The 16,822-nt window shown below is 36.0% G+C and overlaps 2 protein-coding genes across 3 annotated transcripts; both read right to left on the bottom strand.

Annotated features, from left to right (window-relative positions):
* Positions 1-1,513: 1,513 nt before the first annotated feature.
* LOC121783894 (serpin-ZX-like) lies at positions 1,514-3,622 on the bottom strand. The gene is made up of 3 exons (XM_042182077.1): positions 3,485-3,622; positions 2,712-3,182; positions 1,514-2,511 (listed from the first exon to the last, which is right to left on the bottom strand). The coding sequence occupies exons 2-3, from the start codon at positions 3,147-3,149 to the stop codon at positions 1,777-1,779; spliced, it is 1,173 nt and encodes a 390-aa protein (XP_042038011.1). The 5' UTR covers positions 3,150-3,182; positions 3,485-3,622; the 3' UTR covers positions 1,514-1,776.
* Positions 3,623-7,867: 4,245 nt separating this feature from the next.
* On the bottom strand, positions 7,868-9,462 carry LOC121783961 (salicylate carboxymethyltransferase-like). 2 transcript variants are annotated; one of them, XM_042182146.1, is made up of 3 exons: positions 9,354-9,462; positions 8,848-9,282; positions 7,868-8,535 (listed from the first exon to the last, which is right to left on the bottom strand). In XM_042182146.1, exons 2-3 carry the CDS (start codon positions 9,244-9,246, stop codon positions 7,939-7,941), a joined length of 996 nt encoding a protein of 331 aa, XP_042038080.1. In that variant the 5' UTR covers positions 9,247-9,282; positions 9,354-9,462; the 3' UTR covers positions 7,868-7,938. The 2 variants fall into 2 exon arrangements, with proteins under 2 accessions (XP_042038080.1, XP_042038079.1); XM_042182145.1 differs by having other exon boundaries at positions 8,848-9,261; positions 9,354-9,452.
* Between the last annotated feature and the right edge of the window lie 7,360 nt (positions 9,463-16,822).

The raw sequence follows: 16,822 nt of genomic DNA, 5'->3' as shown, positions 1-16,822 counted from the left end.
TTTTCAGTTCGGTTTGGTTTTAAAAATAAAAAAATTTCAGTTTTTACGTTCGGTTCGGTTCGGGCGAAGAAAAAAACCGAAAAACCGAATTATATATATTCTATTAATTTAATATATTATATTATATATAATATATATTCTTTTAATATATTCTACTATATAATATATATTATATGTATTATTGATTTTATTTTTTTCAGGTTTTTCGGGTTTTTTTTCGGGTTTTTTGGTTTTGTAAGTTCGGTTTTTCAGTTTCGGTTTTTCGGGTTCGGTTCGGTTTGGATTTTGAACTAAATTCGGTTTTTCGGTTTTGGTTCGGTTTTGGCAAAAAACTGAACCGAAACCCGAATGCACACCCCTACGAACCATTCGTGGTTCAAACCGCGGGAGTCGAAGGGGTGATCGTCGGAGCCGGACATTTTTTTTGGAAGAGTGAAAGATTGGGAATTGATAAGAAAAGATGAGAGAATTTATATGAGAATTGTGTAGTGTGGTGTAAAATTTTTTGTGTGTAAGTGTGGGTATTTATAGATGAAAATGTGAATTTTGGGGAAAAAATGAAAAATAAATTAATAGTGGGGAGAAAACGGATATAATTTATTGGGAAGTGGAAAAATATTTTTTTATTTAAAAAAGAATTTTTAAATTGAATTCAATTTTTTTTAAAAAAGAAAAATAAAAAATGCCAACGGCTTTGTCGTTGGCCAATCCCGTGTCGCCACATTTAGCCTGCTCAGCGGCACGGACGTGTTTGATGCATCGAGGAGCCGTGCCAGCGGCAAGAGCACAGCAGCGGACAGCACATCGCCGCGCTAGCGGCACAGACGTCGTCCGTCCTAGAGAGCAGCGCTGCGGATGCTCTTAATGTCAAAGCTTGATTGAATACATATTCATATCAAATCAATAGTTCAATAATTCACAAACAGATTTTTGAAATTGTTATGCAAAAAATTTGCGAAAGAATTTACATGAAAAATACATATGCCACGTAATATAGTTAATAAATTTGCGAAAGAATTTACATGAAAAATACATATGCCACGTAATATAGTTAATAAACTAGTATGTCGGCATTGAAATCTTAATTGATTGTAAAACAATATTAAATCAATAATTTAATATTTTACATAGAAATTTCAAAATTAATATGGAAAATTATAATTTAATGAAAGTTTAATAATTTAAAGACAAATCTACGTGTGAGATCAAGGAGTCAATGAGATCTTTGATCTTGGCTATTTATTGATACGTTCTTTAACGAAGTTATTATAGTATGATGACTTGTAACGTAAAGTTTTGTTTTTTCTTGTTTCGTTCTTTTTTAAATTATTAATGATCATGAGAAGATGATAAGCACTGCAATATTGATTAAACCATTAGCAATGCAAAGAAACCTCCCATGCATTGCTTGCCATAACCATCACATGACATGAACGTTACAACTTTTGAAATGGTAAACATTTGTCTTATACTACACAATAGTACTTAAATCATATAAAAAAGATAAGTCATATAAGTCGAAGCAAAATTGGACGAGATTAGAAAATCAAAAGATAGTAAATCATATCGAAAATACAAGACAAAATATAACAAAATGAGTCTTGAGTCAAAGAAATATCCCTTTCCTGCAAAATGTCACGCCTTAGTAGCGCATGAATCATGATCTCGGTTAAGAAACCTACCAAGCATTGGCTTGCCATAACCATCAAGTTTTGAAATGGTTAACATTTGTCTAATACAGAATGGACATTCATACTAATTCTAGTAGAAAAGGAATTAAAACCAGAAAACCGGAGTAGTAACCGGGTATTCGATGAATCCAGATGGTGGTGGGGCAAGCGGATCGAGCAGTTGACCGACGAAGAGGACTACCCCACTCGTATCCTCTCTAATGGTGAACACGAAAGGATGGTCCGCCACGAATCTCAGCCCCGACTTCTCACCCATCATCGGAGATGCCACAAATAAGCCCAATGGCAATTCCACTTCTGTATCGGTTCCCATCTCGTTCACCACCACTACCGCCCTATGCAGGATCTCACAAACCACCCGTTCGCCATGAATCTCACCCATACCACTCTCAGAAAGATTCACCACTCCCAGCTTTGTCGCGATCGATGAAAACTCCAGCTCGAAACCTATCTTAAACTTTGGTATGCGAAATTCATCAAGAGTCACAGCCCCCTCGTGAGGGAGATGGCTGTCCACGAACCCAAGCTCGGAGGTGATTCTCTCTATTAAAGATGGCACCCCGTCCTTGGCATTCGGAAGATAGATGTACATGGAGAATCTGCGCTTGTCGAGGCCTGCATAGTAAGGTAGCTTCAGAACTTTGAAGCCCTCGAAGGTGCCAACGCGTTGCTTGTACCAGCTGGTCATGAAGGGGGCGCGAACGGTAGTGCCATTTGAGAGGTGGAAGTCGGCATCTGTTGTTAGTTTTGCATCGAATTTTTCACTCCATATTCCTGTGAAACAGACGCCGTGTGCGTAGAGCAGCCTAGGCGAGAGGGCCTTCCAAAATTATAGATAACACTATTTTAGCATACAATCACATTACAATATACAGAGCAGATACAGAGCACATGTTTTAGCATGGATATTTCAAAGTAATTTGCAAAGTAAATGGCAAGAAAATTAATCACAGATGAATTTATAATAAAGCAAGATTAATTAAGGGAAAATAGCCAATTTCTGGTTAAGTGAGAACAAACCTTGAGAGTATATCGATAAGCAGGCTTGAGAGTGTGGCCCCAATCTGGCCAGATCCCACCCCAGAATGACAAGTGGGGTCCAAATAAAGGGACTCCGTCGGTGAGAAGCGTGGAGACAATCTGCGTGTAGAAGGGTTCGAGGTGTTCCACGCGCTCTGATTTGAGATATTTGAGAAGCTGGGCGCGCGTGGAGCCGCCCGACGTGACGGCGCATTGGACCAGCAGGACATGGATAGAGGGAGGCGAGACGACGACGTTTTTGGTTTGGTTGTCGCCGGAGGCGATCACGTGCTTCACAATAGTAAGGTAATCGTCTCTGGGTATCTTCTTCACAGATGTTGGTTTGTTGTGAGAAAGTGTAGCCAACCGCCGCAAGCCGATTTTGAGAGACATTGATGCCTTCGACAGCAATGGAATGCGGCCGATTAGGAGAGACATTGAAGACTTTGAAAACAAGAGAGAATCAAGAACCTATAGATAGATAGATACAATCATCAATTTTATCAACATTATTATTGAAGAGGATTTGCGAAGCTAGGGTTTCATCGTCATTCTAAAATTAAAATTACAGAGCATCAGCCATGAACAGCAGAGCGAAACCTCTCACAGAAAACACGCAGATGATGAAAAGTAACACCAAGACAACTTAAACAGTTGAAGATCAAAAATAAGCAAGCAAATGCAGACGAAAAATCGGATTGAAATTGTAATATTGCAGCAGAAAAATGTGGAGAATTCGGAAAGCAAATCGCGGAGAAGAAGAGAGGAATCACCTAGGGAGGACGATCGCACGACGGAACGGAATCGGTGTGAGGAAAAATGAGAGCGAGAGAGCTCGACTTCTTCAACAAGCTTAATAACAGTCGCTCTCTCTCTACTTCGTCGCAGTTGCAAACTGCCACAGTACTCAAGCTTGCAGTTGTATGCCGCGGAATCCAAATTTCCTTATAAATTGATTTAATCTCTATTAAAACTGCAATAGTTTAAATTTTTATTCGTTTATTTACAAGAATTATGAAAAAGGAAAATGAGAAACAATATTGCATACTAATGTTAAGAGAGGTTTAAGGCTACGAAAAATATAACATTAAATCAATTTAAAATTAAAACAATGCAAATATTTAAGTACCATGCTATTGGATCTTTGTTACAGAAGAAAATCACACTTTAAAAAATACTCCTATATAACACATTTAATCGATTAATGCATAATTTGAAAAAAGAACTTCGATATTTGAATAAATAATTGGAAAAAATTAAGATAGAAAGAGAAAATCCTGTATAACAAAACTTATGCCAACAAAGTTTATGAATAAAATGTAGTGCATAATGTTGTGTGCGAGGAAATGATAGTTTATAAGTATAAATAGAGGTTCTAAGCTTATTTGAGAATCCAATTTTTTTACATTGGACATTGGTGTTGCCCAACAATTTTTGCTTTCTAATTTGATGAGTGATCATGTTTTCCCCCAAAAGAATTTTTTTTATTTTTTTCAAAACTCTCTTTTTATTATTATTATAATAATAATAATAATAATAATAATAATAATAATAATAATAATAATAATAATAATAAATACGTAATTCCTATAGTGTGAATTTTTAGTTAATTTATTCGTTGTACTAGTTAACAAAGTCTAGGCATGACACGCGTTAACAATTTATGTACGATATAACTATAAACCATCAAAGAATTAAATGTTTTAAATGGACTTGAAATCGTTAAATGGAGTACTACTATTTACTCTCTCCATCCATGAAAAATAGGACACTTTGTAAATGACACAAGTTTTAATGTAGAATTGGTAAAATAAGAGAGTAGGGAAAAAGTAAGAGAGAAGTAGTGTTAGTTGAATGTGGAGTCCATATTATTAGTAATAGAAAAGAGAAAAAAGTAAGAGAGAAGTATTGTTAGTGGAATGTGACTTCCATATTATTTGAATTTGTCTATTTTTCGTGAACAACCAAAAATGACAAATGTACCCTATTTTTCATGGACGGAGGGAGTATAACATTAACATATGGCTATAGCATCGAATTTTTTATGAATCATTACTAAATACTTCATTCGTCCCACAAAAAGACGTTCTTTTCATTTTGGTTAGTCTCATAAAAATCATTCTTTTCTATTTTGTGTAATTTTTTCCGTATAATGAGGTGAATTTCATTCTCCACTAATATTATTACAATCACTTTTTCTTTTCATCTATCTCATACATTACTAATTTTACATTAAAAATCTGTGTCATTTCAAAAGTGTATCATTATTGGATGAATGGAGTATATAACAAGAGAATAACTTAATCACTCTGAATAAAAAACAAGTCTATGCATATATATAAAACATAGGATTTTTACTTGTATATTCATTCTCCCTCCGTTTCATACTAGTTCTAATATGACTTAATATAAATCACAATTTAACAAATAAAATCATTCAATTTAGCATGACGCGATATTGTTTCATTGCCTAAACTGTGACATTATTTAAAATGATATTTAATTGCGCTATGTAAGTAAGTCATCAATCTACGTTAATCTTAATGGTGGGAAAATCAAAACAACTCAATAGTTTCGTAAGAATTATATAAAAAAAACCCAATTTGGCCAAAATTTAGAAACTTAGAGGAGTTACGCATAAAACATTTATTTCTTAGACAGTTTGTTTTAGTAAAACATCATATTTAATGCATGCATAGGTTTCAATTAAACTCATAATATTGAATGCAACATTCTCATGTAACCTTCATCTATGTACTATAAAAGCTTCCAATAGTTAGGCATCTATTTCAACAACCCCCTCCAATAAAAAACCAATCATGGTTTCTAAATCAGAGACTATGATCAAGATTATGTTTATTATAGTAGTCAATGCAACATTATTCCTCAATTCAACTGGAGAAGGTCTGAAATGTTATACAAATGTGACACAAGAGTGTCAAAACGAAGCTTTCGAAGCTCTATGTCAAGATACTTTTGCCAAAGTTGGACTTAGCTTGGATTGTTGTGATCAACTTTATAATAAAACTGAAAGGTTTTGTTTGAGTGGAAATGTGATTGATGAAGCGGTGCGTCGCTGTAATTCCAACCGAGTTACAATTGAGAACAGAAATGAGCGAATTTATAATTATTGTATATTTACTGCGCTCAAAAATGGTCAATAAATTATGGCACATTAGTTTCTTTCTTATTTAATATTACAAATTAGATGTTAATTACAACAATTTAGTCGCACCAGTTATGTCATAGCAATATAATGCTGTTCCCAATACAACTCATTATTTATCACTACTATGTATTACTCCCCCCTCCGTCCCCAAAACTTTATCCCACTTTAACCCGACACAGGTTTTAAGAAATGTAATGGAAAGTTAGTTGAAAAAGTTAGTGGATTGTGGATCCTACTTTTATATATTAGTTTTATAATAAAATGTGAGTAGGAATTAGTTAGTGGAATATGAGGTCCACTACCAAAAATGGTAAAAAGTGAAATAAGACAAATTTTGGGGGACGGCCGAAAATGGAAAAATGAGACAAATTTTTAGGGACGGAGGTAGTAATATTTAGCCAACTTCCCCCTCCTTTTAAATTTTTATCAAATTTTCTACCTTGCTATTTATAGTGATAGTGATAGTGATAGTGATGTTCTAATTCAATACTACTTCTTACTACCTCCGTCCCTGAAAATTCGTCTCAGTTTTCCATTTTCGTTCGTCCCCCAAAATTTGTCTCATTTCACTTTTACCAATTTTGGTAGTGGGTCCCATATTTCACCAACTCATTCCTACTCACATTTTATTATAAAACTAATATATAAAAGTAGGTCTCACAATCCACTAACTTTTCAACTCACTTTCCATTACATTTCTTAAAACCCGTGCCAGGTCAAACTGAGACGAATTTTGGGGGACGGAGGTAGTACTTAAGATCGATGTGGGATGAATAGGAAGAATTTTGCTCTTTTTTTTAGTTTACCTTTTTCTGTAACTAAACTTGAAATTGGAAAATATGGCTACTTAATTTATAATATAAAGGTGTTCTCATATGTATAGAAGCACTATTGAATATTTGAATATACAGTCGATGAAATAAGGTCGGTGCCCCGTTTGTCTGGGCATAAATTTATTTTGGTCATAACTCCTTCGTTAGTGATCACTAATTTCGGACAATGTTTGACAGATTAATGACAACTGATTCGTCTAGTTAAAGAGAGGATGTGAGTGAAAAAATAATTTTCTATAGCTAAAAAAGTTTTTGTATTTTTTTATTACGTTCAGAGTAATTTTTTTATATAGAAATCGAGGTATATTAATTAAAAGATATCGTGATCAAAGTGACCGAATTAATTTTCTTTATAACAATGCAAAGAAAGAAGAAAGATTATCGATGGATAGTTTTGAACAGTGGTACAATAAGATTTTATGTTAATGAAGAGGATGTGTGACAGAAAGTAATACTATCAGAGCATATTAAAAAAAAGACAGAAATCAATTTAAATTAATTAAATAATAATCTGATTAATAGTACTATGAATAGGGATCAATAGGTGTTCTTGTTTTTATAATGCATGAAGATGAAAATGACTATTTCATAAATAAATAGATAGAGCCGAGACGATCAAGCTGAGCTCAATTTCGAAATAACTGATTTTAAATTATACTTATTAAAAGGAGTGGGGATGCATAAAACATGAGGTTGTTAGGGCAGGGCTAAGGCCTATTTGATTTCTAATACTCCTATATTCTATATCATTTCAATTGTCAAACATATTTTTTTTTCACTTTGCCCTTTTTAGCCATAAGGGCAAATTAGTATTTCTATATATTTTTATCTCTCTCTATATAACCCATAGTTTACACTTACCACTGTTAATTAATACAATTAAGTGTTCCACATTAAAAGAGATAAATTTACTACAAATTAAAAATATGAGACATTATTTTAACCTCGCAACTTTAATGTCTCACATTTGAGTTGAATTATTGTGATATAGTAGTACAAAATGCTTTCAATGTTTTATATTGATATAAAAAGTTTTAAATTTACGTACTATTTTCATTTCAAGTTAAATAAAAAATCAAGAAGGCATGTATTAACTTGAAAAAAAAAACAATATTTTTTGTACTACTTTTTATAGAAATATGCAAATCCTTCATGTCACATGTTTTTATGTGTAATTGTTAAAGTAAAAGAGCAGAAATTGTAGATGAAATAATGTAACGACGAATCATCCTCTCCGGATCAAAGAAACAGTGACGTTGATGAACTTCATCTCTTCCTTGGACATGCAATCGGTGAGGCATCTCTCGTACTTTCCGAATAACTCATCGATTATCGTCTCCCCAAAGTGCTCCACCAGCATCGGCTCCGCCACCGATCTCATGCATTTCGCCACATCCTCCCCGCTGCTGCTGCTGCCGCAGTCGGCCCATCTGATCTCCGAGGTGTCGAGGCGGCTGATGGCAAAAGAGCCCTCCTCCTCCATGCTCCTCCTGACCTCCGCCGGTGACGGCATGTATTGAGGGATGTTGAATGAATGGAGCTTCTCTTCATCGATGGCTCCCTCTGACACCATTTGCTTGAGAGAGAGAGCTAAGAGTTCCCAAATATAGCAGCATTCCTTGCTCGCGGCGGCGTTGTCGCTCTTCCTCCCCAGAATAGTAAGCACCATTGCTCCACCTCCCACAACTTCCTCTGACCGGCATTTCAGGAATGTGTGGAAATCTACCCGGAATTGGGAGTAGTACACGTTTATCGCCGGCGCCGGGCTTTTGCTTCCGATGTATATCTCCTCCTTGTTCCATTTCTCCACCCCTTCCGGCACCTTCATGACCAAGTAAATTCATCTATTAATACTCCATCCGTACACTATTAATTGTTACACGTTGACGCGACTTTGATTTTAAAAATAAAAGAAAGCAAGTGGAAAATTTTAGTGAAAAATTAGTCCTACTATAATTTTACAGTAGTAAAACATGAGTGCAGTGAATTATTGGAATATATGGATAGCCAAAAGTAGTATAGTAAAAAATGTGACTACTGTTGTCGAATGAACGGAAAAGGAAACTTATGACACATAATGGCGGACAGTACTAATATTCAATTATGAATTTGGAAAGGCTAATAAAGAGTACACCTTGGAGAGCCACATGAGGCTGTAAGAAGAGTGCACAAAATGGAGGCTGTTGGTTGCGAAAAGGCGGCCGTAAAATGAACCAGGAACACCATAGACGAAACAAGATGCCGATTTAGATCCCATTTGCTGGTCGAGCTGGGCTCTGAACTGCGGCAGAAAGGAGTGGAAAATAGAGTTGAAATCGTTCCCGGGGAGATCGTTCAAGAGTATCTGAAATTCCGGCAGCTGACGGCCTTGGCTCCGGCTCAACTGGTGAACAGTGCTGATGAGCTCCGCCGCCACCACCAAAGAGTTCGGCCCGGACGAACAGCCCAGCTCGGCTATGCAGAAGCGGTTCGCGATCGCGCCGACGCTGCTGTAAACTTGCGTTATTGCCTCCTCTGTTATCGGCCTCGTCATCGAAATCACCTTTCTCTGTCACAAATAGAGAAAAAACTAATTGCCTTTAAATTTTTAATATAATTGCATTAGATAAAATAAAAACAAAATGTAAGAGTTGTGTATACATGAACAAGAGAGTTGTTGGCATAGCTAGTTTCTCCAAGACCTCCATTCATGCGAAGTACTTGAACTACTTCCATATTAATGAATTACCTCTCTCTCCCTTTCTATTTGTGTGTGATTGTTGTATGTAAGTAAAGAAGAAGGGGTGATATATATATAGCCTATTTATAAGAGTTCCAGTCAAAGAAGGGGGGCTGAACCACACGTAATCACGTATATACAATGTGTTTTGAGTGGTCATAGGGAATTATTTTAAAGAGACAAACTGATTATGTTCTAGTTTATGTTTGAGGAATCAGTATTATACATGCCTCAATCCTGGTTGGTGATATTTTACAACACAATTTCTAATTTGACTTTGAGGATCTGTACTACACATGCCTATATTTTGGTAACCTTTTGCATTGTGATTGCAAGGCTAATAAATTGTTTGTTTGGATTGTTATAAGGTCGACCTGATAACAATCTTATCCGTTATAGTCAGATTCGAACATGGCATGCGCTTGATCACGTGAATCCGTTAGCAGCACAATATTATTCAGGTTGTTGATAAGGCTCGTTTCATGCATCTATTTTGGATCTAAATTCTGTGTTCTCCATGGTGCTAACATATAATTGTAAGTCCAGATGCATGAATTATCTGCCAGATTCAGGAACGAGTATCAATTACCAGGGCAGAGGAAATAGGAGCAAAAGTGAAGAAAAGGAGCAGAATCCTCAAGGGCATAAACGTCAAAACGCAAAGACTGTTGCCGTATGGATTGAAGCCGTGCCTATAAATACGAGGAAAAAAATATTGAAAGGAGCTCTCCTCTAGTTAGAAAATCCGCTCTTAGTTAGAAAATTCTCTAGGAGCTCTCAACTCGCTCTCGTTCTTTCACTCTTAGCTCGACACGCATTTGGTTTCATGGGAGATTTGGGGTAGCGTAGCGTGGTGTGTTTGTTCAGTTGGAAGTGTAACACCATCCTGATAAGGGCGAAGAAACATTCATTTACTTTTACGCACGTACTTTCTTTCACCGACTTCCTTGCTGGAAGTTCGACGACTGTTTTGTGACTAACTTCGACGTTCTATGGTTTAATCTAGTTCAATTTTTTGCTTTCACTCTGATTTGCGATGTATTGTATTGATTTTACTGATCTGGATGCTTTTCGCAATTGTTGGTTGTTTTGGTGTTGAGATCAGAGAGATCTGAGTTGATTTGTTGTTATTTGGTTGAATCGGAGCTGGAAGTTATGGATCTGGTTGTGTTGATGTTGAATCCGATGGATCTAGTGTAGATTTCCTTTTTAATGTTTGAACCTGAGTACATAGTTTTGGATCTGCATGGAATTTTCTGTTATTGTTGCATTGCTTGACCTACTAGATTAGATCTGTTAATTTTCTCCTTAATCATCAGGTTTAACGTCCGATCTGAAGTTTGCTCTGTTTCTATGCTCTGTTTTGTTCCAGTTCATGTTTGTTTGATGAAGAAGATGATGATCATCGGTAGTTAGAATCAGATCCGCCGCTTGTTGTTAGTTGCAGCTTTTTCTGTCATTAGCTAATTAGGGAAATCTGTTAGATCTGTTAATTTTCTGCTTAATCATCAGGTTTAACGTCCGATCTGAAGTTTGCTCTGTTTCTATGCTCTGTTTTGTTCCAGTTCATGTTTGTTTGATGAAGCAGATGATGATCATCGGTAGTTAGAATCAGATCCGCCGCTTGTTGTTAGTTGCAGCTTTTTCTGTCATTAGCTAATTAGGGAAATCTGTTCTGTTACTTTTCCTTATGCTTTGTTGTCTGGCTGTTTTAGGAAACTTATTTGCTTGACCCAGGAAATTTGGTGAATGATCTAAAGTTAATTTTCAGTTTCAATTCATGATTGCAATTTCATTTAAAGCACCTCCAGTTCTCTGGATCCAGTAGATAGAATAGATTAGGTTTAATTTATCAGGTATAGTAGTTAAAACTCAACCCTCTCGTTGCGTGGCAACAGCCAAACCCTCCTAAGTTCTCTTAATGCATTCCAACCCTTCCGTCCTCGTGGATTCAATCCCGACTTCCCTATACTAGCCAATAGTATAGAGGGTTAAGGTTTTGAAGCGGGATTGTAGTGACAACGACTGATTTCTTAGAGTTCATGATCTCCTAGATCTTGTGTTGTAGTGAATCCTCTGGACCTAAGAATTTACTTTTACATCAGCACACCTCACATCACAGTACTACAAACAAATCCCCTCCGCTTCAGTTGTCTGTCACGACATATAACAGCATAATAAAAACACAAACCCGACACAATAACCATGCTAACGACACGAAATGATTTGTGCAAGTTGCGATTGTTGTATTACCCGATGGCAACATGATAGTTGAGTTCGTGGTGGTAAAGACAGGTTTTGAAATAAATGCATCATATGAAAAATGAGAAATAAGGATTTAAAATAATTAAGATAATGATAAAAAAAATTATAACAAGTTACCCAAATCTGATTTGAAATCATCTTTAAATAACGGTATCGTTATCAGGTCGACTTGATAAGAACAAGAACATGAACATAACAAGACTTTGACACTAATCTATTATTTTCATGTTAGAGCATCCCCATCGCTGCTCGATGGGGCGGACCGCGTCCGTGCCGACGGCGCGACACACTCGTGTCCGCCGTTGTGCTCACACCGATGGCACGGCGCTGCTCGATATATCGAGCACGTCCGTGCCGCTGAGCATGGACGACGTGGCAGCGTGCGATTGGCCAACAGAAAATGTTGCAACAGAAATTAAACTATGAAATTTGCGATTCCAGTTACGGCTTGGTTTGGTGTAGAAATGGATCACTCATCTTCTTAAAATGCCTTATAAATAGAGAGAGTTACCAATATGATTTTCAATTCTCAAAATTCTCAATTTATAAAAGTTTTACTAGAACCGTCCCTGCGATTTTACGATATGTAATAAAGTTATCATTTATTATATTTTACTTTTTGAATATTATGCATAATCTTAAGAATAGATATTAAAAATCGACGAACTAGTATTAAATCAGAAACTGATATTATATATATTTTATGTTTTAACTTGAAACAAAAATTATAGCTACGCTACTGTTAAAAATTGATGGCAAATGGGCAATTATATAAAAATATTTGAGCACTATCTTATCTGTAAATTTAATATATTACTTTTACAATTATATGTTGAAATCATCGCGTGGCTGGTCATACTATAGCCACAAAATATTACTCTCTCTGTCTCATTAGAAATAAAACGTTTTCCTTTTCGGTATGTCCCATTAAAAATGAAACGTTTCTAAAAATAGAAACAATACTCTCTCTATTTTTTCTTCTCTCTTACTTTACTCTCTCTTCATTAACTCACAAAAAACACTACATAAAATCTCGTGCCAAAAAGCAAATGTTGCATATTTAATGGGACGGAGGGAGTACTAACTAAAGGGTGTGGTTGGTTGTATTAGGTCACCCGCAATGCGTCCCACAGGTGGCTCGTATCTTGTCCCGCCAAGATGAGACGGCAGCGAGACGCGTTGCAGCGTCCCGTCTCGTCCCAGTCTCGCCGAGACGCCCGTCCCACCGAGAAGTCTCGCGGGCTGTCTCGCCACGCGCTCGCGCGACGTGGCGCGCTCTGGCGCCATGCGTGACGCCCACTCGCCGGCCCGCGAGTGGGCTTCGTCACGCAGACGCAATAAATAATTTTTTAAAAAAAATTTCGAATTTAATAAAAAAAAAAAAAAAATCGAAAACGGTAATATTACCGTTTTTCGACCGTTTTCCTTTTTTTATTTTTTATTTTTTTTACTCTATAAGTACTCCTATTGCATCTTCATTTCACACACAAATACACATCTCTTCTTCCCAAATCATCTCCATTTCCTCTCCAATTTTCATCTAACCTCTCCAATTGTCATCACAAAATGTCCGGCGACGGCAACTATGGCGGTGGTGGCTCCGGCGTGTTTGACGTCAACTTGTTTGGCGACTGGGGGGCATGTACAATGTCTTGGGTGGTTACGGCTCCAGTTCGTCGACGCCGGGCACCCAGGGCTCGTCGACGCCGGCGGGGTACCAACCACCCCATTTTGATGTTGATGCATACGCTCGTCCCTCCGCCCCGAGGAGTTCGCAGGGATTATCCCAAATTCGGGAGAATTATCGGGAAGACCCCACTCCGGAAGGAGGACGAGGCGATGGAAGCTCCAGGGCGGTGGAGGAAGAGGCCAAGGCGGCCGAGGAGGAGGATGATGTAGGCCGGCATCTGTACAGCCACAAGGACACGATGGCTGTGTACAACGCCTGGATCAGCGTCTCGTACGATCCCATCGTCGGGAATCAACAAACTCGGAAGTGCTTCTGGGAAAAGGTCATCGAGGCCTACAACGAGATTAAGCCGAAGGGGCCCCGCCGCCGCACATTGAAGATGCTCCGCGCTCACTTTGACCGAGTCGATAGAGAGGTCAAAAAATTCCGCGACATCTACATGAACGAAGCGGCTCATTACCAAAGCAGAGCCACGGGAGCCGACATTCTAAGATCGGCTTTGCGAGTCTATTTCGAAGACACCAGCAAAGAATTCAGACATGTCGATGTTTGGGAGGCAGTCAAAGACGAGGAAAGGTGGGCCGGCGGTGTCCGGTCCAGCTCGGGCTCGACCTCGAAGCGCACGAAGCACACGACGGGTGGCTAATACTCGTCTAGTGGGGGTGGTTCGGGCAGCGCCGCACAAGAGGTTGCCTCGCAGGAGGTTGAGGGCACAGCAGACGATGCCGGGGGGTGCTCCCATGGGCGCCGTCGGCCGCAAGGGACCAAGGCGGAGAAGGTGGCTAGAGGGAGGTGGGGCCGAGGCGAATCAAGCTAGGCGGCCTCGGGCTTGGGCTCGGTTTCGGGCTCGAACACCCTATTGTCCATGTACTTGACCGCCACGATGACGGACACTTCCCGCATGAAGCCTCCACAATATCAAGCCCATCTTGCCAGAATTGAGTATTTGGCAAGACAAATTGATATTCCACCTCCAGGTAGCTTGAGTGCACCGCCACCGCCTTCGGGGGATGATTAGCCGACGGAATAGTTTTTTAAATTTCTATAAAATTGTATTTTAAATTATGTAATTTTTTATTTTTTTAGGATTTTAATTATGTGTTTTTTATTTTTTTGAATTTTAAGTTGTATTTTTATTTTATGTTGTAATTTTATTTTATTTAATGAAGTGTGTTTTTATTAATTGAATTTGTTGGAAATAAAAATAAAAAATGAAATTGAATGAATTGTAAGTTAAGAGATGGTTAAGAGACGGATAAGAGATGGAGGGTTGCAGGTTCTTTCTCTTAGTTAAGAGATGTAGTGAAAAGTACAGTAGGGCCCATGAATAGTTAAGGGATGAGACAGATAAGAGACAGCGTTGCGGATGACCTTATGACCACAAAGCAAAGTACTAACTAATACTCCTCGGCCCATAAAAAATAGTCTTATTTTATTATTTTAAAATATCCATAAAAAAATAGTCTCGCTTCTAAAAATAAAAGTTTCTCTTTTGTATTTTATCCATTTTTTCATCTCTTTCTTATTTTATTTACTTTTTCTTCTTATCTCTTTTACTTTATCTATCTTTTCTCTTTCATTACTATTTTATCAAATTTTTATTAAAATCTCGTTCACAATTGAAACTATTTTTATGGACGGGGAGAGTATTTAAAAGGGTGTGCTAATCGGATAAGACATTATTATGTGACAAAAAGTTGTAGAAATCGAGGTATATCAATGATAGTGTATTAAATGATATAGTATAGAGTGACCACAAAATTAAATGATGGATTCAATATAAATATTCTCTCATTCTATGAAAATAAGGATATTAAGAGATAACGAGACTTTCATTATTAATAGTGTGCAATGAATAATTCATAGTGATATGAGTTGAAAATACATTAATCGATATCGATAATATGTTGAAAATAATTTTTCATAAATAAAAATTAATTACTTTTATAGGACGGATAAATTTGCTCTCATAGTTTAGGATGGTGTTATAAAGAATAAAATAAGCTTGGATTCTTAGAAAGGGGAAATCTGAAGAAAATAATGTCGATGACTAGTTATTATACCTTAGAAATTTACTAATTATTTAAAAATAAAATAATTATATGTGAATAATTATTATCATTAAAATTTATTTTTGGTTACATATCTAATTTAGTCGTGTTTTATAGTTATTGAGTTACTATGCGCAGAGTATGCTAGATTTCCACTTAATTAACATTTATTCATTTGAAGATAATAATCAGAAATTATGTGTATATACAAATACAAGTAGTTGTTTTTATAACTTAAAAATTAACTAATATTTAATAAGAATATAATTGAAAGTAAATACTTCCTCCGTCCGCCATTAAATGTCTCATTTTTCTTTTTTCGTCAACTCACCAATAAATGTCCCATTTCACTTTTAGTATATTTAGTAAGTGGACCTTACATTCCACTAACTCATTCAACTCGCATTTTTTTAAAACCAATATATAAAAATATGACCCACATTCTACTAACTTTTCTACATATTTTATGTCACGACCCTATTTTGCTAAGGATAGCAAGAATGTGTATTTCGCGACTAATAGGGGGATTAAAGAAACGGGGATAGAAATGGGGTAGAATTCGAGGAAAACTTGCCGAAAGGCCAATCAATTGATACCGCAAAATAGAAGTCAAATACTTGATTACAAGTTCTCAAAAGAGTAAAGGCCAAAATTGGTCCTGAACATATGCTCATTTTATCATTTTAGTCTTAAACATTATCTTTTGAATTTTTTGGTCCTGGACATTTCAAATCGGATCACAATTGGTCCTCCGTTAACAATTCCGTTAATATTTAACGGTCAACGATTTTAATCACAATTTTGACCAACTTAAACAATTTTTAATTATTTAATCATCAAAAATATTTTTTAAATAAAATCATAAATAATTTGATTATTTAAAATTTGTTTAAGTTGTAATAAATAATTTATGATTTTTTGATGATAAACACAATTTTGACCAACTTAAACAAATTTTAAGTATTTAATCATCAAAATTATTATTTTTAAATAAAATCATAAATAATTTAATTATTTAAAATTTTTTTAAGTTGTAATAAATAATTTATGATTTTTTATGATAAACACAATTTTGACCAACTTAAATAATTTTTAATTATTTAATCATCAAAATTATTTTTTTAAATAAAATCATAAATAATTTTGTTATTTAAAAATTGTTTAAGTTGGAATAAATAATTTAATTATTTAAAAATTATTTAATTATTTCTAATAAATAATTTATGATTTTATTTAAAAAAATAATTTTGATGATTAAATAATTAAAAATTATTTAAGTTGGTCAAAATTGTGATTAAAATCGTTGACCATTAAATATTAACGGAATTGCTGACGGAGGACCAATTGTGATCCGATTTGAAATGTCCAGGACCAAAAAATTCAA

This window comes from Salvia splendens, chromosome 21, assembly GCF_004379255.2.
Source record: "Salvia splendens isolate huo1 chromosome 21, SspV2, whole genome shotgun sequence".
NCBI lineage: Eukaryota > Viridiplantae > Streptophyta > Magnoliopsida > Lamiales > Lamiaceae > Salvia > Salvia splendens.
This window is presented reverse-complemented; position numbering and strand designations above follow the sequence as displayed.

Excerpts from the sequence above, each read along its gene's own strand:
- LOC121783894 (XM_042182077.1), bottom strand. The coding sequence starts at position 3,149 with ATGTCTCTCCTAATCGGCCGCATTCCATTGCTGTCGAAGGCATCAATG. Across the intron at positions 2,512-2,711 it reads CTTATCGATATACTCTCAAG|GCCCTCTCGCCTAGGCTGCT; the intron begins GTTTGTTCTCAC and ends TAATTTTGGAAG.
- LOC121783961 (XM_042182145.1), bottom strand. The coding sequence starts at position 9,428 with ATGGAAGTAGTTCAAGTACTTCGCATGAATGGAGGTCTTGGAGAAACT. Across the intron at positions 9,262-9,353 it reads CCAACAACTCTCTTGTTCAT|AGAAAGGTGATTTCGATGAC; the intron begins GTATACACAACT and ends TATTTGTGACAG. Across the intron at positions 8,536-8,847 it reads GCCTCATGTGGCTCTCCAAG|GTGCCGGAAGGGGTGGAGAA; the intron begins GTGTACTCTTTA and ends TTGGTCATGAAG.